The sequence below is a fragment of the Orcinus orca genome, chromosome 9 (assembly GCF_937001465.1).
Source record: "Orcinus orca chromosome 9, mOrcOrc1.1, whole genome shotgun sequence".
Classification (NCBI taxonomy): Eukaryota; Metazoa; Chordata; class Mammalia; order Artiodactyla; family Delphinidae; genus Orcinus; species Orcinus orca.
This window is the reverse complement of record NC_064567.1, coordinates 1,018,491-1,043,161: the sequence shown is the minus strand read 5'-3', so window position 1 is coordinate 1,043,161 and position 24,671 is coordinate 1,018,491. Positions and strand designations below refer to the sequence as shown.

The 24,671-nt window shown below is 54.6% G+C and overlaps 1 protein-coding gene across 12 annotated transcripts in view; it reads right to left on the bottom strand.

The window, feature by feature from the left end:
- PTPRN2 (protein tyrosine phosphatase receptor type N2) overlaps positions 1-24,671 on the bottom strand; it is a 692,817-nt gene that overhangs the window by 73,808 nt on the left and 594,338 nt on the right. For 11 of the 12 annotated variants that reach the window (XR_007479336.1, XR_007479337.1, XM_049715043.1 and 8 more), the window contains one exon: positions 15,555-15,749. The exons of the other annotated variant lie outside the window; for it this stretch is intronic. Coding sequence is in view for 9 of the 11 variants with exons in the window: in XM_049715043.1 (XP_049571000.1) it covers positions 15,555-15,749 (195 nt within the window). In the remaining 2 variants the exon portion in view is untranslated. The remainder of the gene's footprint in view (positions 1-15,554; positions 15,750-24,671) is intronic. 12 annotated transcript variants of the gene reach the window in all.

Sequence of the window (24,671 nt, the reverse complement as noted above, 5' to 3'; positions counted from 1 at the left end):
AAAGATAACTTCAGACAACAGTAAGTGGTAAGAGGATGTAAAACAACAATGTAAAGGCGACTGGGGTGGAGGGTGGTTGAGGAGTCCAGGAAGGAAGGTCCCTCCTGAGAGATGGGAAGGGCCGGAGGCGCAGAGGACGGTGGGTGTGTTCCAGGAGAGAGAAGGTCCTGGGGGGGAATGGGTCCAGCAGTTCTGAATCAGAGAGGAGGCCAGGGTGGCCTGGGCCAAGGGAGCTTGAAAGCCGGGGCGACTTTCATACAGGGAGGGGTCTGAGGCTTATTTCAAGAGCAACGAGAAGCCCGCGGGGAGCTTCACGCAGAAGAGGCACGTGACGATAAAGATGCTTTGAAAAGGTCACGCCAGCTCCGGGCAGGGACTGAAGACGCCAGCTGGACGTTCCCGCAAGGGAGCTCAGGGGCTGGGACTTGAGGGACAACAGTGCAGGCAGAACTGCCAGGATTTACTAACGGAGCAAGTTAGAGGATTTGAGTTGGTTTAATACAGATCCTGCGCATTTCGTTATCCAGCCTGATTCCTTATCCTCCTAAACGTCTGCAAACTTAGCAGTTGTCTAAACCCCCGACCCCTCACACAAGCACAATGAGGAAAGGCTTCATCTCAGAAACAAGGTCGCAGCTTAAATTCACCAGAAGTCAAAAATCTGGGTAGAAATCTGAAAATTCCATCAACAACCCTGATATTTCTAACAATCTTCATGCTTTGTTACCTGGATGAAATGTTCAGATATTTGATGAGACTAGTTTTTATCTTAGCTGTTCTACAAAATCTCATTGAAGATCACTTTGCCCAAAGTACCACAGAAAACTACCAGCCAATAGCTTAACCCAAACTTAACGTGTAAAATCAAGCGAACAGCTAAAGCAATGTGGAATATTCAGATCTACTTAGACAAATAAGGCAACTATTGGAATACAAAGGTGTGCGAGCACGTGTGCATCTCCAAACACAAACACAGCCACGTCAGAAGCACGAAGTAACCAGTCACAGTCCTGGGAGCAAATTCCCCCCGGTGGGTGGGAAATACTGATCAGCTCTTTCAGATCACCTGGGTTCCACGTATTCCATTCCCACAGCAATCATGGACTGGTTCCCAGATGACACAAAAACAGCCTCTGAGAGAGTCGCACATTGGAGTAACATAGGCCCAGCGCGTTCAGACACATTCAGATGAAACCAAGATGATCCTAGGTCTGAGAAAACGAGGACTTTTAAGACACGACAAGAGCGCACACCTGTACAGTGTCATCTGCTGCTCGCTCCCCTTGGGTGCCGCGTGGGAGGGAGCTCAGCGCTCCCAGAGAACCACCCGGAGCTCGCGCCCAGCTGCTCTCTCCAGCCCGCGTGGGGCTCCAGCAGGACCGTGAGCCCAGAGCACACGTGGGATCCGCCCCAGGCCCTAAAAGCGACGTCCCTGCCAGGCCACCCTTCCAGAGCTTCTGGAGATCTGAACACTGCTTTTCTCCTGTTCACAGGACACCGGGCTCTAACTGGGTGACGCTATAAACTGGGTATTTTAGTCCCTGCCATCAACTCAGTGGGAAAAACCAGGACAAAGAAATAAAGGTAAGATGCGTTTCCAGGCGCTGACAGCGCGCCCGTTGTTTTACCCCTCATGGCCTCTCCAGCATCTGGTGCAGAGCCTGGCACGGCCTAGGTGCTCAAGAAACGCTTCCCGGATGGATGAAGGGTGCGCCACCCACTGAAGCCTGCCTGGAGAAGAGGCTCAGCTCCCGCAGCCTCTGACTCAGCCCCGGAGCCAAGGCCAAGGCTGCACAGCGGACACGTGGGCGTAAGTGACCACCAGGGTCACCTTGAAAGACATGGAACCACGGAGGCCCTGCCAATGAAACCCTTTTGGAAAAACGGGTCTCAGGGCTTCGTTTTACAGTTTTCTTCAACAATATTTACTGTTTACAATCTTAAATCGAATGAGCACTCAGCAGGGGGAAAGGCAGACTTCTACGCTATTAAACAAATTTTAACCTCTTGCAGAATACTCTCATAGATTGTATTTTTTCTGCCTCGCTGTTTTCTCTGGCTACCTTACCAACCCTCTCACCTTCGCCAGGATGTTTGGGGATATTGCATAATCTATTCCTGGGATGCACGAGCAGCTCTGGAGCCTATAAAATATTCATTCGCTTTCAAAAATATTTGCACCCTGCTGTCAAACGTGGACAGATTCACGTGGAGTATCGGAAAATGGCTATTTTAACGGCAAATGCTTTCCTCAGACCTCTCTTGCCACTAAAACATTTTCTTCAAAATTATTTTCATAAGATGAACCATTTCAACATTAGCGGCTAATCCCATTTCATTTAAAACTCTGCTGATAAAATTCTTTGCTTGTCATTCAAATAGTAAGTAATAATTATAGATTCGAGGCTCCCATCTCTGGATTCATTAATGGTAAATTGCATGGAAATCTGAAGCATAAGGCAGCTTTGATACATCTCAAAATGCAATTTCCATAGTCTCCCTTGGCCATGTACAGTTAATTATACAGTTAATATGGGAAACATGTTAATGAAAGAAACATTATTCATCCAGACCACCTGCCTTTACCAAATATCTTTTGTGTGCGTCTCTTCTTTTTGTACTTTTGGTCTAAAACAGTAAAAAAAAAAAACCCTCACAACTGATAATGTGGCGATTTTAAGCATCAGTCTGCCAGGCTGCAGCTACTTCCATTAACACAAGTCGAAAGAAAAATTCGTTCAAGTTTGTGACATTTCTACTAATTTCTGCCTTTTAGCAGTTTAAGATGTCTATCCATGGCGTTTTAAACGCCTGAAATAGCTGTTTATCCAACAAAAAATTACTATTAAGTTGTCTTATTCCTACCAACGATATACTCATCTTCATAGATAAACGGAAAACGCTGGAAAACTGAGAAGAAACTGCAAGAAAGAGGAAGAGATAAACCCCAATCATTCTGACTAGATTAAACTCTCCTAAATCGTTTCTCATCCATTGTGAACCTCTGTGTTTAACAATAATTAAATCCTCTCTTCTTTGGATAATCAAAGTTCGTCCATAGATGGTTTAGTGCAGAAGCCAATGTTAACCTTTACAAAGAAAAGTTAATGTTTCTGAGACTTTGATGTGGAAGAGAAATCAGAATAGTTGAACTAGAAAAGTAAACTCTCTGGCTAAAGCTATGTTTCTGTTTACTTTTTATAAATTACTCACAGTATGTAAAAATGAATTTGCAAATATTAGTTTTACAACACATTTTTATTACTATAGATTAATAAAAAGTCTTTATTCAATGCGAAAATAAGAATTTGATTCCAACCTCAATCATGTCTTTTTGACATATGAAAAATCCTTTCAGCCATGAGTTATTCAGAAATCCCATTAATGTTCAAAATGCAGCTGGAAACCAACCTTAGATTCCAGAGTTGACAGGAAATAAGAGGAAAAAAGAATCACGATAAGGCAGTTTTAAGATCACCAACCCTCAAAGATCTTCTAATACAGAAACAAACTGTAGGAGACAAAAGAACCTCCAAATCGACCTCCCTGCTACCTCTAGCATGTGGGGGAGGAGTGGTACCTGATGGGTAACCACCCCAGACAAGAAGCTGAGTGATGAAGAAATCATTTACATTTTCACTGTCGTTCAGTGAAACATTGGGCAGTGTTTCCTTAAGATCTTCTTGAAAAGCAGTTTTGAATAATGTTTCTGTATGTGTGTACCAGCAGATCCATGTGTTTAAAGGGCCATCCACCCATGCCTCCCCAACCAGATGGTCACCTACAAAATTCTAGCGGCCAATTCCAAGTCACAATTATAAGAGCAGATCCTCTCTAAGACCCAACACCTTCACTATCACCCAACTGACACGAAAAAGCCCAGAGGAGACAATTTTCACTCGAAAGATGACGACAGCGGTTTAACAGGGAAACCTTTCAGGAAGAGGAAGGAGGAGGGATGGTTGCCTAGCAACACACAGACAGCATCTCGCGCACCACAAAGCAGTAGGTCTTTTCTTAGCAGCAGCCTTTTCTGTTCTGTACCGATGATGTACTCATTATGATTTTCTGATGAAGTTTTGAGGAAGAACAAAGAATTCCAGCGAGTGCGGTAAAGGTTACCTAGGACAGCAACACAGGCACGGATTTTCTCTTCCATATCCATACGGGAAATTCTGGATTCTATAGCACGTTATTGGAAAATATTTGCAGACGTTCTAAAAGTGCCCTTTGGAAGCAGAATGTTTGGTTTTTAATTTCCTAAGACTAACAGGCTACATGCTTGTGAGCAATAAGACGAGAATGGGGGAATAGAAATGGCACCAAACAGGAAAAGCTCATACAAGACACACAAATTTATCTTCTCTTCACCAAGCAAAACCGTTAAAAGGGAATGAAGCCTAGATGTCCATCTCCTCTCTTTTCCCAGCCCTTCCAACCAGCAGTGAAACAGCTAAAATGCAGTGAAGAAAAAGGGAAAATGAAGATTCAACAGTCAGCCACAACAGCCAGGAGCTGGCTGACAAGCGTTCTTTGCGCAATTGCTTCGAAATGGGGAGTTCAAAGTAGAAGAGAGAAGAGTTGATCTATCAAAAATTATTTTCACTTTTTAGGGTGAAAAGTTAAGAGATAAGACTATCAAATGTATTTTTCATCTCTCCCCAGTTCAGCTGCCAATCATACTGTGTGCTGCCCAAGTTACACGCCCACGAGTTCTCCAGGTTTGATGGGTGAAGCGGGAGGATTAGCAGCTGTCACCCATCTTGCTCTTCCGTTCCAGCTACAGAACTGGTACCCACCCCTCCTGACAGCTGCCTTGAGCATCACTGCGGAACACGCACCCCTGGAATCTCTCCATGGCTACCAGCCCCTAGCATTCGGGCTCCACTCACCTGCCCACCTGCCCGCTGACCAAGGTGCCTGTCAGTGCACATCCACAGACAGCTTATGCTGCACACACGGGTGCACAGGCACCTCCTGAAGCAAGGTGACCCCTTTGCCCACGTACAAAAGGGAAGTGTGGGAACCGGCCTGAACGAGGTGGCTGACCACTCTCTTTGATCACAGGGACCCCCCTTGAGGTGTCTTTCTTTATTATGCAGAACATGAAGTTGGGTCTTAGATATGACTGTCAAGGGGACATGAAATTAACTGGTAGCAGCATCTGCACTGTGTTTAACCTGCGATGAGTCTCACGTTCCCAGAGACAAGAAGAACCGGGTAAACTGAAGGGCCTCCTCTATAAGATGTCTAGAGACGCTGTGTAAATGGCATGGTCTGCCTTTCACAAAATTAAGGGAAATCCCCAGGAATCTATGTGAAGAGGGAGGCACGTGACCTGAAGTCACTCAAGCCTTTGAGGGAGGGGGAGGGGCAGGGCCAAACGATTTCCTGTTCCTCAGCCCCGGGGGTCTGGGCTTCCCCTGTCCACGTGGGGCCTTAGGGAAATCTGGCATGCAGGAGTCAGGGGGCTGGATGTGAGACCACACACGATCCAGGACCCTCAGAAGACCACGCCGCCAGTGAAAACAATTGTTCAGGCCGCAAGAAAGCTTACCTGTCTCCACGTGGATTCAAGATGGGAAGACTTTTGGACCCTGGGCCTCCCCTGGGATCGAGGGTCAAATTTACCATATATACATCACCTGGGAATCTCTGAGTGGGGAATTGATGTAAAGATGGTCCTGGTTTCATTTTAGCCTGGGGTGGCTAGAATATCAATCTCAAAACCTCTCTTTTGAGGTTAACACAAAATTCCGAGAGATAGAGCCCCACTCATGAGGCGCTTATAATCCGACACTACAGAACCCACCAGACGGCAAACATACCCAGGAGCAGCTTTCGAGTCACAGGAACTAAGAAAACAGAAGTATTAGATGGAAACAACCAGATGGACATTTCTAGGAACTGAAGACGTTAAAGGAGGATTGACAAGATAAGACAAGAACAACACAGCAGACATTTAAAAAAGAGTAACAGAACAGCTGCAAATGAAAAATGTCCTCCTGGAGATTACAGACACAGTGGATGGATTACACAGTAGACTAGACCCTGCCGAAGAGAAGCAGGCGTACTGGATGACAGGTCTGTCTGAGGAAATGCGCTGCAATGCAGGGCAGAGGGATGAAGAGAGAAAATACGGAAGGCAGAGTAAGAACGCCCAGCATTCTCTGCTGGAGGAGAGAACTGAGGGAATGGAAGACAGTCAAATTTAAACTGTAAATGGTCTGTCATTTTCTAGAATTGATGGAAGATAGCAATTCTCTGATTCGGGAATCGTAGTAAGTCCTGAGCCAAAAACAAAACGAACTGAAAATCAACCCCTCCCCGCCCGCAAAAACCCACACAGAGTAAAATAGGTCCACACCAAGGCAAGGCACAAAGAAGTTCCAGAACAGCGGAGGTGTAGAAGTCAGGAAGAAGTAAGAGGACCCATGGAGGAGCAGCCCCTGGACCAGCAACGAACAGCCTTTTCAACAGCTACGGCGTCAAAGGCAAGAAAACAGGATTTTTAAAGTCACGAGAGAAAATTAACTAGAATTTGATCCTTGTCTAATCTATCATGCAAGTGTGAGGACGAATTAAAGACATTTTCAGACAAAGACAGGGAGACTTTCCTATTAAAAGACTGAAAGAAGGATATAGTTTTGGAAAAGAGGAGATTTTAATCAAAACAAAGAACTGAGAAGTAAGGTGTGACGGTGATGAAAAAAAATAACAGTCAATCTGAACAAGTGCTGACTATGCAAATCAGTAAGAAAAATGGTTAATTTAAGGGTATAAATGTTAAGGTGAAACTAAAATACCGGGCAATGACAATACGTGTGTCAGAGGGAGATGCCGGGTTCAGAGTCAGAGATTCTGAGTTTACTTGGGAGCAGGGCAGAGCTATGCTCGGCAAAATGATCAGGACAGTTATTAAATTATAACTGCTGAGCCGGTAGAGGGGAAAGAGGGGATAAGGCCAGCGCTGTCACCCCAGCAGTGGTTAGGAAACGAGGCCACAGGCACACCGTGATACCGGCACCTCACCTCCAGCATCTCTAGTTCTGAGGACGTCTGGACAGCACTGAAGATCCTGAGCGACTCTCTTTCCCCAACAACCGTACGATCACGTGGGCTTTGTAAGCCATCATGCTCTATGGTGGGGAAGCCCGAGGGGACGGTTTTGAGCCGCCCCAGGTGGCACCCTGGGGAGCAGCCTGTGCATCTGGGACCACCTTTCATCAGTGTCTCTGGGTCCCTCCCCTCTGACTCCGGAAGAGAAAACATCAGAGGACAGTGGTCGCGACCCACTCAGTTCCTGCTTGTCTGTCACCAGTGCCCTCACCCTCTGGCAGACGCACTCAAGTAAGTGAACAAACGAATAACCAGGTGTCACTTTTCTCGTTCAAGAAGCCGCAGTGGCCACACACGGATGGAACACAGCCCCTCATGCTGGCGCTCCAGCCACCCAACGTCTGGCCCAGGGTCACAGCCACTCGAGGCTGCGTGCATGTCCTGTTTCTCCCACGGACTCTCACCCTGTGAGCGGAATCAGGGTTCCTGGAGGAGCCGGGACCTTTCCTGCTGTCTCCTGCCCGCCCCAGGACAGCTGCTCCTCCCCGACCAGGCCCCCCAGGACGGAGACGTCTCCCAGCAAAGGAACGTGATTGGCACTTCGCTGAGTCTAGTGTGTTCTAGCCGTGCCCCCCTCCTCGTTTCAAGTAGATTGAAAACTTCTCAGGGGTAACACACCGACCATCGACTTCACTCAGGCACTCAGGAAACTTCTACTGAAAACCCCCTACGTCCAAGAGCTGCGCCAGAGCCAAGTGTAGAAAGGTGAGCAGAAGTGGTCCATGGATGAATTACTGGCGAAAAGCCTATGCTTTAGTGCAATTCCAAAAGCTACGTATTATATACTATCAATTCTACGCACGAGTCTGTGCAGGAACGACCAGATCATCTGCCCTGGGTCTGCCCTGGTAACTGCTCTCACTCAGTTCCCAGGAGCCCGATGGGCTGGAAGAATGCAGCCTCTTTTCTGGGCGTCCCATCAGGTTTACCTGAGGGGGTCCCCGTGGGCCACCGCGCACTCCGGAAGCGTTCCTTGTCCATATGTATGAACGGACACTTTCCAAGTGCTGCTCGGACACCAGTTTCAATTGTTTCCCCTCAGAAACATTAACTCACAGACTTGCTACCAAGTCTAGTGTTTGGTTATTCCGTCTAATTCAACAAATACCAACCGGATGCTTGATCCTACTCTATCTTACCCTATCTTCTCACCAGCAGAAGGTCTAACATGCAAGGAAACCATTCTAGCATCATTCTAGCACTTTAAACGATAAATCAGATTTTTAAAAATAACACGGCAAGTTACATCCCTCACCAAAAATATAGTAAGTAGTCCTGCACCCCCCAAGACTGGGCCGTGGAAACGGTACTCGCTGCCTTGTATCAACACCAAACTGTCAAGAGTCACTGACGTGGCAGATGCCAGAGGAGCCCTGGTGCCAAGGGGCTGGCCGAGTGTGGGCAGCAGACACGATCACAGCCCCGCAACACAGGCCGTACCCCAGCGGCCAGGGCCCTCAGGAGGGGCTGCAGGTCAGCTCTCCGAGTCCACGGCTGACTCTCACGTGTGGACTAATAAACGGGCACGGAAGACGGACAAGAGTGAACTAGTTTCATTCCGACACCAAGTTAGTAAACTCGCGCTGGCATCCGTGGTTGGTGCCGTGTAACACGGAGAATCCTACCCCCGGGGTGGGCGTCCCCGCGGGACACTTCAAAAACCATTCTTGGAAGGAACAATAAATGGCTCCCCAAATTATGACAAGTCACACACGGCTAGAGAAATGTAAACTAAACTACTCTGAAATAGCGTTTCCACTCACCAGTGGAAGATCAAAGCTGGCCAGTACCCGGGCCTCAGGAGGGTCTGGGGGTACAGGGCCATTTTCTGCATAGCTGGTGGGAGCATCAATTAGTCAGACGTTCCGGTGGGAAGCTTGGCAATGCCTCTCAAGACCTAGGTTCTTCCAGAAATTCGGCCCACAGTTATTTTTACACTTGCTGTGATGCTGCGGTGGCCATGTTTGAAAATTGCTTACATGACCTTTACTACCATACGATAAATAAGTGACTGCACGTTGAACAACAGAATAATATAGACCGTTAAGATGAGCAGAGTCACACACACTCACGTGGAGCTGTCTCCTAGCGTCGCGTGAGGGAGTGTGTGGTTCCCGGTGACAGTGTTGCCTGTCGGGGAGGGCTGGGATCCCAGAAGTCGTCACATGGACGGAGGACAAGCTCTCCACGGCCTACCTTCCCACCAGCTGTGCAAGTCGTTATTAAAATGTTTCCATGAACACAAACACAAAACACAGTCCTGGAACCTGGGTGGCTGGGACTCAAACGACAGGAAAATGCTGAGAGAACGGTAAATGTAGGTCACTGTAAACTTGGTTTATGAAGATGCAGGATTTAGAGCTAGTTGCTGCTCTCGATTTGGGGATTGCTGGATGACTACCCTCCCGTGACGATGAAGATGGGCGGCCATCCGAGAACTCCAAGGAGGCAGAGGAAGGGTCCCAAGGACTGATTAAACGCCTGCTGTGTGCCAGGCACACGCTGGGCACCACACACACACACACAAGCGCAACTATCCTGTCTGAGTAGCTGGGTCCTCCTGGAACCTGGGGGACCGTCAGCAGAGTCTGAAGTGGGTGCCGAGCGCTTCTGGCCCCCAAGCTCACCTCGAGGGCAGGTGTTTCCGGGTTGCAGACGTAGTGCCCGGGGTGAGAAAATGCACAGACACAGGGGGCTCTAGAAAAGCCCCAAGCCACTCCGACGCGGGAACTCTGGGTTAGGGTCTGCCCGAGGCCTGCCGAGGCCGCCGTCGGGGGTCAGATCAATTCTACGGGAATGGGACTCGGGTTCACCGCACGACCCCGCCAGCAGCCCACCCGAGCGGACGCACCTTCCTCTGGCCTTGACTCCATCACCTCCTGCCCCGTCTCCCTGCTCTGGACAGTCAGTGCAGCCCTGGACCTCTGACCACATGCCCTGCGTGGCTGGCCTGTAAGGCTTCCCGTGGCCATCCCCAAAGTTCTGGGAGGGCTGGCGGCCGAGAGCATAGCGTTTGATGCATTTGAGCCATTTTACTCCCAGGACGGCTTCTGTCTCAGCCTCAGGCAGGGTTCACACGGCAGGAAACAGCTTCCATGCGAGTTTGCGCTCCTCCAAGCGCAGACCACGGAGAGCAGCACCGCGGGCGGGAGCCACGGCCTCAGAGCTCCGGGTGCCTGGACGTGGGTCCTACGGCGGCAGGCAGACCCCGGCTCAGCTGGACATGACACCCTCGAGCAGGCCCATGGCCGGAGGAAGCCCGGCCACTGCGTCAACTTCTCGGTGGCCCCGTCACCCTCACCATGAGGACAGTGGCCAGCTGAGTCTCAGATGCACATTCGGGTCACAGAGAGCAGGACCAGGGTGCACGGCAAGGACCCTGGGCGACACTCTTAGGAATATAGGTGCTGAATTTAAAGATGAAGAAAACGGGGTCGCCCCCCCCCCCCAAAACAGACCCTCGGCCTCTGGGAAGACACGTTGCTTCCTGGTTGAGCATTGAACTTACTATACCCATGGGTATAAAAGTACCAGCTAAGGAGGCTGACGCCAGATAAAACGAGAGCGTCCACTCAGTGCAAATGTCCAACGATCAAGGAGCGCAGGAGGCGGACACCGTGGAGAGGCCACGAGCCCTGCAGGTTGGGCTGTGAGGTCGGAGGTAGCCTGTCTCCTTTGTGGACACGGCATCCTTCACCCCTCGCAGGGCCAGAGCGGCTGTCTGTCACCAAACCCTTCTGCTCCCGTAAGTTTCCTCCCTTCTGTGACGATGGGGCGGCTTGGTCACATTTTGCAACGTGGTAACTTCCCATTTTTCAGGCGTTTACATCACTGCTCTTGGTTTTCTTGTCTTCATCTGTGACATGGGCTGAAACCAGTTCCTACTTCATGGTTTCTTAGGACAGTGCTGTTACATAAACGCTCCGTGACGCTCATTCCTGTTGTATCGTACTTTGCAAGATCCAGTCCATACCCTCACCTTCAACTTGGATGAAGGCGTGGCCCCTCCGTCTACACAGCTGCGTGCCGCGCACTGCCCCTGTGACCAGTGGCTGGCTTCCGAGGAACCAGGAACCAGGACGGACACCTGCTCTTGCCACCACCCACAAAGCTGCCATGCTGCCACGCCAGCCTCTGAGAACAAATGTGCTCTGGAAACAGGTCTTTTCCAAGGACAGGTTCAAACGTGATCCTTTACCTTTCAAAAGGACGGACGGCGGTTCTTACGAAGCTGAGTCCCACCACTCAGCTTATGCAAAACACGACGATGTTGACAATAATTCCATGGAGTCACTGGAACGAGGCCACCTGTTTCCAGAGCTCTGCTCTGAGCCTGGTCAGGCCTGGCCACGTTGCCTTGGAAAACGTGTCTTCAGAAGCCGACCAGGTTCACAGCTGAGGGTGTTTCCCTTCCCGTCTCCCTCCTCTCCCGGTGACGTCGTTCCTTCTGCAAACGTCCGGGGGCTCCTACCTGGCCCCAGGCCTGGGCGCTGCATGGCTCGGGGAGCCTGTCAGGCACAGCCTCCCGGGCACCCCCTTCCTGGGCTTGCAAATGCCCCCAAAGCACCATCACTGTGTGCCCGGGGCTGCAGTTTCCAGGGCATGTGACATTTTCCCTGTGGAGGCCCTTTTCCCCTTAGTTTCATCAAAGGAGAACTGGTTCCATTTTTTTGCCACGATCCTTTCAGCCTTCATCATTACAACTGTAGGTTCCACAGGTGCAGCATCTCACACTCTGTCTCGTTTAACCCTCACAGGGACCTCGAAGGAGGCGCTATTACTAAGCCCGTCCTGGGGATGAGAAAACGGAGGTCGAAGGATTTGTCGGGGACGTGGGACCAGGAAACAGCTGAGCTTCCAGCTTCACCCCAGTTTCTGGGCCGCAGCGTCCGTGCCGTCAGCGGCATGCTCCCATCTCCAGACCGACCCCTTGGGCCCCGGCAGCTCGGAGGCCGTGCTGGTCTCGGTAGGAGGACGTGGCTCCTGGGAGGAGGGGCTCTCGACGGCCGGCCCTGCCCCTTCCCATGTGTCCACCGGGCAGCTGCCAGGACCTCCCCTCCCCACTTCCCGGCACCGGCCGACACTCGTGTCCCTGAGACCTCAGTGCCTCTCGGCCTCAGTCAACACCTGCTTCCCTGGCCCCTTCCTCTGTGTCTCGTCCACCTGCTGGGACCCCTGGCTCAGCGGTAATTAGGTCCCTCCCTGCAGTTCAGCTACGCTCGGCCTCCTCCGCCGCGAAGACCGCCCGGAGCAGCTGGGCTGGCGGCAGTGGCTTTGTCATCTGCACAGCGGCCTGCGACCTCCCGCCAGCCGGAGACCTTCGTTCTTCCACGGAAAGCCCTGCCTCCTTTCCAGGGGAGGGCGAATTCTGCTCACCCCTAGGAGAAGCGTCTGTTCCGAGAGTCCTGAACCACGGCTCCCAGCGCGAAGCCACAGCACGTACACCAACATGACACTGCAGTGGGCAGAGCGACAGCGAGCGGGGGAAGGCGCTCGGGGCTCAGGGCGCCTCCCAGGCCAGCCCCCGACAGCCCTCCAGCGACAGGTCAGTATCTGGCTTCTCGGCTTCCTACGCCGCTCGTTCCTCCAAGGCACCTCCATCCTCTGCCGAGGAGAACGTTCCAGTTCTGCACACTGGCCTCTGAGCTACTCCTCGCTTCCACCCAGTTGTCCAAACGTGAGTAGCTTGGCGGTTGGTTCCACCACGTCTTTAATTTGAAATGTCACATCTGTGTCACGTTCACGAGAGCAGCTAAGCATCAGGGACGGCGGGTTCCTGGGACCTGCCTGGACATTGCATAACTTATGTCGGGCCTCTGAGACCTCAGCGCGTGCTTCAGGGAGACGGCCTTGGCGGCTGTCTGATGACCGGGACGGTCCTGACGGAGGGCCGGATGGCTGAGCACCACACGCCGGTCTCCCTGTGGCCTTCATGAGTCGGGAGGTCGGGGCTCCCGTGTGTCCTGACGTCCGGCACAGGCGGCTTCGCTGCAGCCCTTGCAGATGGGAAGCCAGCATCCACGTGCCAGTGACAAGACAGGCCCTGTGAACGTGGCTCTGGTCTGGTTGAATGTGTCCCATGGCCTTTCCCGTGAGAAAGGGCAGCAGTTTCGGAGCCTAAAAGACGAGCCATTTTACTTGCTTTTGTGGATGAGAAGGTGTAAAAATGCCAAGCAGGGCTCCCTTCTGCCACGTCTCCACACCTCGGGGTCCCGTACGGGGGGGCCGAAGACCACGGTGGGGCCGAGAAAACCCCTCTGTAAGTGGGTGAGAGGGCAGAAAACAGGGCTGGGGCGTGAGGGCCGGACGCTGGGGCGTGCACGGTGGGGTCCCCGTGGCTGGGCTGGACCCCCTCCCCGGTGCCCGGCACCTGCTCCCCACTCAGAGCCGGGAGGAGTAGCCGGTGATCCCAATTCAGATGAAGCGTCGGTCGGTTAACGAGAAGCAGCCTTGAGTCCGGGCGGCCAAACGCCCTCAGGTTTCTGGGTTGGTCGGCGGTGGACGGGGGTTTGGAAACCGTCGCCGCCATCGCCCGGGGGACGCCTCGCGTTAGGCTCGGCCGCGGGGTGGCCTGCGGACGGCGGGTCAGCTCTGTAGCGCGGGGACTTCAGCTGAGAGGCCACCACCAGGCTCCCTGTCACATCTGCCATCCCACACGGGTACCACAAAACACAGTTTACTACGAAAACTACAATGTGTTCGCGTCCCGTTTGGAGGTGAGATACCGTCGAGCTGTAGCTCAGTCGTCTTGACATAGGAAGACACCAGAATGTGATGAAGGCTCTCGAGACGCATCTCGCCGCCCCCAACCTGTCAAACGCTCCTGGCTGTGTGCTGGCCCCAAAACCGGATCTCATCAGAAATCTGAATGACTGGTGGAGTTTCCTGTTCTAAAAGCAACACACGTTGAAACGTTCTCTAAAACGTCAGCTCTAAACTAACATAACTGTTATTTGTCCGGAGAAGAGGTGCCTTCCGAGTTCCTGGCTGTGGGCGCACAGTAGGACGGCAGCACACGTCTGCGACCTGAGCAATGCGCCGTCTCCTCCGGAAACCGCGAACCCTGGGACTCAGGCCCAGCCACACGCGACCACGGTGGAGCCTTGGGGGCGCCACGTGCTCCCAGCCCGGGCCCTCCGTCCACGTCCGCGTGGGGAGGAGGCAGAGGGAGGCGTCAGCTCAGCCGCACTGATCGGCCGCGCTGAACCTCGACTCCGGCTTCCCTCGTCTGTTACCTCTGCTCTGAGGTGCCCCTCAGTCCCCACGTCTGGCACCTGTGCCTCCCGCCCCCGGAGCGGACATCCCGGGAGTGGGCGTCTCCACCCCCCAACGTCCTGGGGGCATCCCCAGACCCACCTCCAGGCTCCACACTGAGGCTCTTCAGTGCAAACGTGGTTTCCCAGCTGCTCTGGGGTGACTGTCTGTGTCCTCCCACATTCTCGTGTGGAATCCTAACCCCCAAGGTGATGGTGTCACGAGGTAGGGCCCTCATGACGGGGTCAGTGCCCTAATGAGACCCCACAGAGCTCGCTGCCCCTCCCACACGTGAGGACATGGTGAGAAGCTGCCGTCTGTGAGCCAGGACTCGGGCTCCCACCAGACCCCAGACCCGCTGGGCCTCCATCTTAGCCTTCCAGCCTCCAGACAGAGAGTTCATTAAGTGTCTGTTCAAGCCGCCAGAAGGGACCAAGACACTGGCCTTCCCAGTCCCTTCCCCTTCCTGGGAAGTTAGCTGTGCAGTGGAAACTCTCCCCTGATCCACGAGAGCCCGGATGCTCCGGGGGTTAGTGACTCAGGCTCTGCCCTTCGTCACCCGAAGCCCCATCCCCAGCAGGAGAGACTACGGCCAGTGTGACGGTAACTGAACGGGGAGAGAGAGGCCTGTGGCCTGGAGACCTGGGAGGGCGGTGTCCACGCAGCCATCAGCACTCGTCCACACAGCAAGAAGCGCTGAGTTGTGAACAAACCCTCTTAATAAAACTTGGGCAGTAATCACGCACCACGTGCCCCAGGATGGGCAGGGGGCGGGTTCATCCCGGGGAGGGGGCTCCCTGCCAGGAGGCTTCTGCACCGGACAGGGCCTCTGAAGGGCGTACGAAGCAGCTGACCCCGCCCACGTCACGTTTAACGAGAAGCAGCCTGTGAGCGACATGCGTTCACCCAAAGGCTGCTCAGTGAGCTGGGGGCTGGAGGGAGGAGACGACTGCGTCTGGAGTCGGGTGCACACGGTCGGCGCTCACCCGTGCGCATTTCCGGCGGGGGGGGCGAGGGTTCTGTGCAGAGCCGGGACGACGCTCCCTCGGGGGGCCCTGGGCAGAGGGGCTGGACATGGGGTGCCCTCCTCCTGCCGCCTTGGGCCGCATGCTAGGGAGCTGGGCCCCCAAGCCTCTCACAGGCACTCCCTCCCAACCCCGCGCAGAGGGCGCAGGCCTTACCAGGACCATGTGGCCGGTGGAGATGTCCATGTTGGGCTGCACGGGCTCCTCCGACCAGGACGAGGTGCTGCCCCGCGCGGAGGGGCTGGGCATTGGCCCGTCACTGAACTGGGAGGACACGCTGCTGACGCGGGACGTGTGCGTGGTCTCCGGGCGCTCGGACGGGCGCGCGGCCATGCGCTGCCGGCACAGCTCCTGCAAGACAGCGGGCGCCGGTCAGAGCCTCCCTACCTGCGTTACCAGGGCCAGGGCCGACGGGATCCACCCGTGACCACGCACAGATGTACACACACCACACAGAGACACACACGGGCACATACGCAGTAGACACACACACATCCGACACAGATATACACACAGATGTACACAGATACACACCACACAGATACACACAGATAGATACGCTATAGACACACACAGATATACACACATAGATACACACAGATATATACACGCCACACAGAGACACACAGATAGATACGTTATAGACACACGCAGATATACACACATAGATACACACAGATACATACACGCCACACAGAGACACACAGATAGATACGCTATAGACACACACAGATATACACACATAGATACACACAGATACATACACGCCACACAGAGACACACAGATAGATACGCTATAGACACACACAGATATACACACATAGATACACACAGATACATACACGCCACACAGAGACACACAGATAGATACGCTATAGACACACACAGATATACACACATAGATACACACAGATACATACACGCCACACGGAGACACACAGATAGATACGCTACAGACACACGCAGATACATACACACGTACACAGAGACACACATAGACACACACAGACATAAACAGATACACAGACACACACAGATAGACACGCACAGATTCAGAAGGGGCCGCTGGGCCAACTCCGGCCTCCCTGGACCCTCAGAATGGCGTGTCACGTGCACTAACTCAGGCCCCTTCCTCATCAGAACGTGGGCCCAGGCGGGAGGGAAGGGAGTTTACACTGTGGACTGAAATACAGAAAAGGGTACCAGGCTCAGGATGTTTGCAGAAAAAACCCTCTGTTTGGTTCTCCTTGTTCTCAAAACATCGCTCCGACTGGAAAGCCCACACGGGAGGGAATCCAGAGAAGCGCAGACGACAGGGAAAGTGCCGGGCGGATGGGAAACGCGGCCCCCTGCGCGGACACCAGACACGGGGCTCGCGCTGACGGACGAGCCCCCCACCCGACAGAGCTCGGCTGGGTCAGTACGGAGTCTCGGGCTGCCTCGTACAGGGACGCGTGACCAGCTGGCCGGGGAGGCCCCTCCGTGCCTGTGGCCCTGCAGCCGCCAGACTCGGGTCTCGGCCGCCACGCAGCCCCCGGGAGACTCAGCCGGGCGCCCTGCTCCCCCCACTTCTGAGCGACCAAGCGCCCTGGGGAGAATTCAACAGTCACGATTCGGGGACTCCCAGCCTCTGCCCAGTGAACACGTCACCGTCACCCGAGCCGTCGAACAAAATGACGTCAAGAAGTTTGAGCATCTGAGCCCAAGAGTTGAAAGCTTGCTCAGGGGCGAAAGGGCTCGTTGGAGGGCTGAGGCCCCACACGCCCCTTGCTCTTCACCTGGTGCCATCAGGGGGCCGCAGCCCGCTCGCCCAACCAGCGCCGCGCGCCACAGGCCGCTCAACTCCCGCGGGCACGGCCTCGGCCACGGGCTGGTCCCCGCTTCCTGTCCTCTCACGCGGCTGCCGCTTACTGGGCACTAAGGGTCGTCGTGAGGCCGCTGAGGTCTCGCTCTCCCCGGGGACGCGGTGCCGGCTCCTCCCCAGGTCGGAGGACGGCTCAGGCACTTTGAGGGGGGCCGGCTGGATGTGAACCCCCAGCCCCGCTAGAGCACCTGGCGACGGGGATCAGTGTGGGCACCTGGAGGAGGCGGCGGAAGAGACGAACTAGAAGAAAACAGGGCCAGCGGTGAGGGTGGGGTCTCCCTGCCCAGGGCTCAGGAATTTCACACGGCTTCTAAACAACAAATGTTTGAAATTCCACCCACGTTTCCTCAGAGTCTTAAAAACAAAAAGAAACCCAGACACGTCGGGTGATTGTAATAAGGCAGATGACACTAGGAACCAAGTCCGCGTCTCACTGATTCCCGCTTCCGCATGTGGAACATCACTTGATTCTGGGAGCGCCCACCAAAAAATGCTTCTGCAGTAATTTCTGTGGCTTCCTTTAGTTCACCCAGAAGAACAGGCCCGAAGAGCTCAGGTTGAGAGAGCTCAGAAAACGTCCTCCAAGAACCGGCTTCTCTGGTGAAGATGTGAGATGTCTGCGATTCACCTTCTGAAAAGCGAAACATTGGAGCAGCTGGGTGTCTGCCCGTGGAGGTGCCAGGGATGAAGAGTGACGGCCAGGCCTGGATCCCCATCCCTCTCCGGTCCCCGTGGAGAGTGGAGTGCCCTGGGCGGGGTGAACCTGGGTCAGGCGCTCAAGGCCCCCAAGCCTGAGTGCTGTCACTTAAAAATGGAAGGAACAGGACAGCACAGAAGATGAAAAGGGTTCATGTGTGTGAGATGCCCGGTGCGGTGCCTGCCACGAGGTCCCATAGTCAATCAGTGCAACGGTAGAGGTACTGGTGCAGTGAAGGTAAGAATGATTCTTTAAACCAGAACAAATTCTCGACGGCTTGGCGAGTTCAAAGATATTTCTAAAGGAAGCAGGAATTTTCGAGGTGGAGGTGCCCACAGAGCGTCCGCTCAGGCCTCCTCATCTGGTAGACGATTAGGACTGGCTTGCAGGCTCGGTGAAGGCCTCACAGGTGCCCGGTGGTCCCCGGGGACTGAACCTGTGACTCAGGCCCAGCACTCTTCCCGCTGCTGCTGAGAGCGGATTCCCCTTGTGGGTCTTTGTTTTTTAAAAATAAAAGCTGCAGCAAAGATCCAAGAAAAACCCGTCACCCCCATTTCCAACAGCAAACAATGCTGGACATCGGGGCCTGGACTGGAGAGAGGAGCCCGGAGGCTGGCAGCCCGGGTGACGGTGCTTTGCCTGTGCACAGGGGAGGTTCCCGGGCTGCGCAGGGACCCCGGGGGGGTGGGGGGGTGCGTCAGGCCTTCACCACGTGCTTCCATCTGCAAATAAAAATAGGTACACCTGCTGAGGTGGGACGCCTGACCTCCAACCGACCGTAGTCCCGTTTCTACCTCTGGACTACCTGAGAGGTGGTGAAGCCAGGGTCTCTGGAAGGGTCAGGCGGTGGTGGGACCCCCACGGTGGAAGCACTGCTCCTGGGAGGCCTGGGGGGGTCCTGTCCAGCCCCGGTGGCTGGGTGGGAGGGGGTGTGACACACGTGGGGCACAGCAGCCCCCGTGCCCCAACCTCCCATGAGCCACCAGCAGAGGTGTGTTCCGAGGGCCGTGAGGAGACATTAGGGGAGGCCCTGCCTCCAAAAAACTGCCCGGGACACGCCCACCAGGCCACCCAGGCTGCGAGGCAGCTCCTCCTAGAACCTGGCCCAGGGTGCACCTGTTCCTCCAGAGGCTGCAATGAGAAGGTAAGACATTTCACGTCGATTCTTTCTTAGCTTCCGGGAGACTCCCATATGCTCACATCCTGGAGTCTTGGCGATGCCTGACCCTGAGTCCCGGCTGCAGCTGTTACTGGCTGTGTGACCTTGGGCAAACCACCAAACCTCTCTGGGCCTCAGAGAGGCACCAACCTGGCAGCTCTCGGCAGACGTGTCTGGGTGACTGTCAGCCCTCGTCGCTAACCTCCTCAGCAAACCACGCGTCCAACACTGCGCTGGATGCCGGGTACGCCGGCCAGATGCAACCAGGGCCCGACTTCCGGGGGCTCACAGGCCAGCGGAGCTGAGCGGTGACAAGAGGTAGGGAGGCGTCAGGACGGGAGCCCCGGTCAGCGTGGAGCCGTGGGTGGGGACCCGGAGGGACAAAAACAGCTCTGGAGGCTGGGATGTGGGCGGTTAGGGCCCACGGGGCTGCAAGAGCTTCCCCGCGGGTGGGGCTGCAGGTCGGGGAGCAGGGGGACGGGACCGTCCCATGTCACCCCTGGGGCGGCAGTGCTGGTGCCCCCGTCCCGCACCTTCGCTTTGCCCCCGTTAGTGTGCTTGGGTTTCTGGAATTAAGATGTTGGAAGCAAGCCGTGTGTGTGTGGCCCAAGGCCCACCTGCGCTGATGGGCTCTGGACACCTCGGAGGGAACCGTTCACCTGCGGGTGGCATCTCCCTGCACCGCGCCTGAGGCAGCGTGGCTCGTGGCTGTGGCTGAAGTTTTCCTGGTCCCTTCAGCCTGCAGCTCAGCTCGCCCACGGGGGCTGCCTGCCGCCCTCCGCGAGGCCGGGGTCCGAGCCACATCGCCCTGACCTGAGACACAGGTTGAACGACGTCTGGCTCAGATTAGGCTGTTGCATGAGCGGCAGTTGGGGAGCCAGAGCAGGGCCAGAGCTGCCACTGGCTTCAGAACGACAGGGCTGGGGGAGCCAGGCCACGCACATGCCTGGACCACAAGGTGGCAAGGTCCACCTCCACTGCTGCCCTGGAGCTTAACTATCTGTTTGTGACAGAAACAGGGATCACTCGAAAGTGGTTCAGTCTGAGAGCAAGTCTGGTGATCACGCCCCCCAGGAGGAGACACACCAGTCCTGCTGCCTGAGGAAGGGGCTCAGGTGAACCTTCAATCATGCCTTGTTCTGCTTGGTCCCAGGCTGAGTCCCTCCGTGTCCCTGTGGCCGCCGCCTGACCCCAAGCCCTGAGCTCTCACGTCTGGACACGCGTCCTCCCCTACCTCCTGCTATGTCACCCTCCTCGCGCTGTCACAGGACTCTCTAGGTGTACCCAGAGAGGCAGGCATGATGCAAAGAGAAGCAGAAATCTCTGGGGGAGTCACTGCATGGCCTTTAAATTAGTCCTTTATGTTGATTATAGCTTCTAAATTAATAACAAATTCTATATTTTGTCCATGCTCTGCACTATTGCTTTAAAATTTCTAAGGAAAAATGAACTTCTTTTTAGAACATTACTACCCGCCTTAGTAATGGTCTGGCCAGGACACTAACTGGATAGTTTTGAAATCCCTTAGGTTTATGGTTTTGTGGGGATGTTTCAGCCCACGCTCCGCAGATCTGAACCCCTCAGGAGGGCCGTCAGCCGTGGGTTTACCAGGGAGCTCTTGCTTCCATGCCTCTCCCCTCCACAGACCAGACGGTGACGCTGTGAGCCTCCTTCTTCACTTAAAAGTATCATCTCTCCCTAAAAAGGCATCTGCAGTCCACATGGCAAGGTTGAAGGCACGACCCCACTGACCCCTTTGAGCCACGGGCTGGGCTGAAACGTTTATTTTAAATGTAATTTGAAGTTCCCATCACGCAGGGAACTGCTATCAGGTCAAAGCACTTTCCTGAGCTTACTGCCTGCATTTATTACTGATAAGGGCTACGCACGATGGGACAGGACACTCATGTCATCGAGTGACAAACACCACCATCAACCGGATCAGCCTCGTGGAAGTAATGCCCTGAGGAGGCAGTTTACAGTTCAGAGCTGTGATCACCCGTGGAGGGCACCTTATTTGAGCAAAAGGTAACTGACAACGCTAAATGGACTACACAGCCTGCTCTGAAAGAAACTGGAGACTTAAGTTGTGAACTTTTCCTAATTGATAATCCTGGCAGCAAGCGGGAAGGGCAGAATCCACACCCGGAACACCAACCGCCCGGGTTAGGTCACGGAAACCCCAAAATGACACCAAGCCCATCAAGGTACTAATTAAGGTGCGAATTCACTAAAATCGTAATTCCCTTCGACTTCACAGATGCAGCGCGTCCTCCGCGGGGCCTCGTCCTGAGCACAGAGGAGAGTTTGGCAGAGTCTTTACCTGGCTGGATAAAGAGGTGCGGCACCTTCCAGCCCCTCCATTGAAAAGAATCTTTGCAGGTGTTTAAGACCCGGACTAACTCGCCTTTAATTGAAAAATGGCTTTGCTTATGATCTAGGATGGCACTACCTTCGTAAAAATGATCCTGAGCGTTTAGCTCGATGACCTTGACTTGATAAACACAAGTACCATCCTCGTGTAGCGAGTGAGTCACACACCCAATGACCAAGAGGCAGACCTACACATGGGGTCAACCAGCCATCCATGGGCTCCCTTCAAACGGCTCTTCGCTCAGGGTGTCCCCCGTCCAGCGCTGCGGACCACCAGCCGCGACCACAGAGCCGGACACCCTCTGGGCTGCACCCGCAGACATAGGGCGCCTCTCCCACCCGAGTGCTCACTCGGGCTGTGAGCCGGTGCCCTGGGTCCCAAACCACTCTCACCAGGAGTTTGGCCAAGTCTGTTTTCTCATCCAGTGCCTACACTTGAGCAGGAAAGAGAAAACCGATGTGTGTGTGAATGGAAAGAAAGTCGTTTTCCAACAGCAGAAGGGAAATCACTTATTTGGGGGCCATGGTGCTTCGGTTTTCAGGACGTCTGTCTCTGAAGAGGGGCCTCGGGCCAGAGGTGACTCATCTCAGCGTGGCTGTGCCTTTCTAGCTGCTGGACCCTCGCAGGTGTGGAGAAAAATCACTGAGGAAAACAGGTGCAAGTCATCCCAAGCTCCCGATGAGGACGCTCACACAGTCAGGGGCAGATGCTGCGATTCTGCTGCTGAGCCCACATTTGTACCACCAACGATGGCGGGGCCTCTACGCTTGGGGAGCAGGTGCTCTAGGGCCACCTGTGTCTTAGGAACAAGTCCCAGGGAGAAGATGAAATCCATCAGTGGGAGAGAACGCCGCCCGAGACAGACCCTGGTCCACGCCGTGCATCACGGGTCGAGGCAAGGACTCGGGTCCACGTCACCCGGGTCTGAATCCCGGCTCAGCCACTTAGGAGCTGCGTGACTTTGGACACGTTGCCTGAGTGCCTCAGTTTCCTAATCTGTGGAGTGGGGATGGCTGCACAGGGCTGCTGGGAGGATTCCACGAGCGAACATGTGAAGCTGTTAACACAGCGCTGGGCGCGAGGCCAGCAGGCAGCCCCCATCCACACCTTCCTCCTGCTGGACGCAGCCTCCCTGCCGAGCTTCCTCGTCTGCAGCCGGGTGCGGGAAGGGAGTCGGGACACCAGGGGAGGTCCTGCTCCCGGGGCACCAGAACTAAAAGACGCGGATCCACTCGGGCTGTCCCTCTGCTCCATGGCACCAAGGGCCGTGGGGACCCAGTTTGCCGACCGACCGCTGTCTTTAGCAAGAAGAATCTCTCCCCTCCCTTCCTGGGGAAAGCAGAGTTTAGAAGTTTCTAAGGAGAAAAGAACAGCATTTTCACAGTCCCCCTAAATTCAGATGCTGTCACAAAATAAACGCGTGAAGCCTGTGCCCCGCTATCTTAAAATATCCAAATGGCGCCTCGTTGGTCAAAAAAGGTGAGACAGGAGCACAGACCCCCCATCAAGAAAATGTGACTCGCCCATCTCGGTGCCGCTGGGGGCGCTTCCCGGAGGCCCAGCCAGCGCAGCAGACACGCCAGCCCTGCCGGCCACCCCTGAGCGGGAGCAGGTCCGCAGAGCAGAGTCAGCGCAGGATCTGTTCAGGTCCGAGAGCTTCGCATTTTCAGAGGCAGTCCTTAGGGTACGAGGATGCGGGCTAAGAAAACAGGATCACACGGCACGTTCCGATGTGCCGTCATCATTTTCTGTAAAGCCGCCTGCTTCTCTGTTACCTACGGAGCCCAGGCCCTGGGATGTGTCTGCAGGGTCTCCAAGTGTCTTATGGTTCTTTGTAACACAATTTGCAAAGTAGGCTGACTAGGACTCCGGCAGAAGAAATCCATCCATACACATAACAACAAATGTGTGAGACAAACAAACGTCTCATCAAATGTCTCATCTCTCGAACCTTCATCTGCTGGGGGAAATTGCAGAGAGTGGGACTCACTCTGAGAGGAAAGACTCGCCATCCCCAGATTCTGCCAAAGGACAGACAGGACTCCACAGGCTTGAGAAAAACCTCTTTCTTTGTACCTTTCAAGGAACAACGGGAACAAAGCAGTGGACGGCCTGAGTGCGCACACAAAGGCGGCCGGGTTTTTAGGGTTATTTGGGGAGCGTAATTAGTGGTAACAGGGCAAAACCAAGGCAGGATGCACAAAGCCGGGGAGAAAGCGAAATGGGTTCATTAGGGGGTGTGCGCGGGGGGGGGGGCAATTACTCTCCAGATGGAGAAAACGCTCAAAGGAGCGGCCTCCCTGGGAGGGGCCTGAGCCCAGCTCATAGGGCGCCAACAGCCGCCACAGAGCTGCTGCGACAGACAGCAGTCACACAGACGCCGGCGGTGACAGTAAATACAAACACTGTGGTCAGCGCCCCACAAGGCAGGAGGCGGGCCCTGGCAGGTCCCCTCGGGTGGGGCACAGGTGGGGTTTATATTGTGCTCAATTTAGAGAAGGCATTATTTTTGTAAAACAAAACCCATACAAGGTGTGTTTAAAATACAGCAAATTCTACACTGAATATGATTAAACTTGAGTGAAACGTCTGGGGGAAAGCAGGGGACAGAACATCCCGGATGGTCAGGGGCCAGGAACGTCTCGTCAAGAAAAAGCGTAGGAAGAAAAGCAAAGCCTTGTCTGATCAGCCGGCTCTCCTCCAATAGCTGTGAGTGCACAGCAAGTGCGACACGGAAGGAATGGCCTGGTCTTCGAGGCCGGCGGGGTGGCTGTGAGCACAGAACCGGGGACACGTGAAGCGGTTTAGGGGAGGGATTTTACGTGAATGTTCTCACTGCGAGTAGCTCACCTGGCTCAGTGTTGGTCTGGGGAGTAAACACGGGCGCATATTCTGTGCCCTGGGACGGCTCCCCCCGGGGTCCTGGGGTCCCGGTGCCGCCTCCTAAGGGATTGGGGGCCACGGGAACATGGCCATTTCTGGGCAAGAAGCAGAGGACACGCCCCCGGAGGTCAGAGCCGCCGCAGGTGCACTGGGCGGCCGTCCTTAGGCCGGCCCAGCCCAGATCCTGCTCCCAGGATGGGGCGCTCGGCACTCAGCCCGTCTTCACCGTCACTGGCGTGTGTCACGAGGTCGCCACCACCCGTCCTGGGACGCTCTTCACCACCTCCACCAGGCTG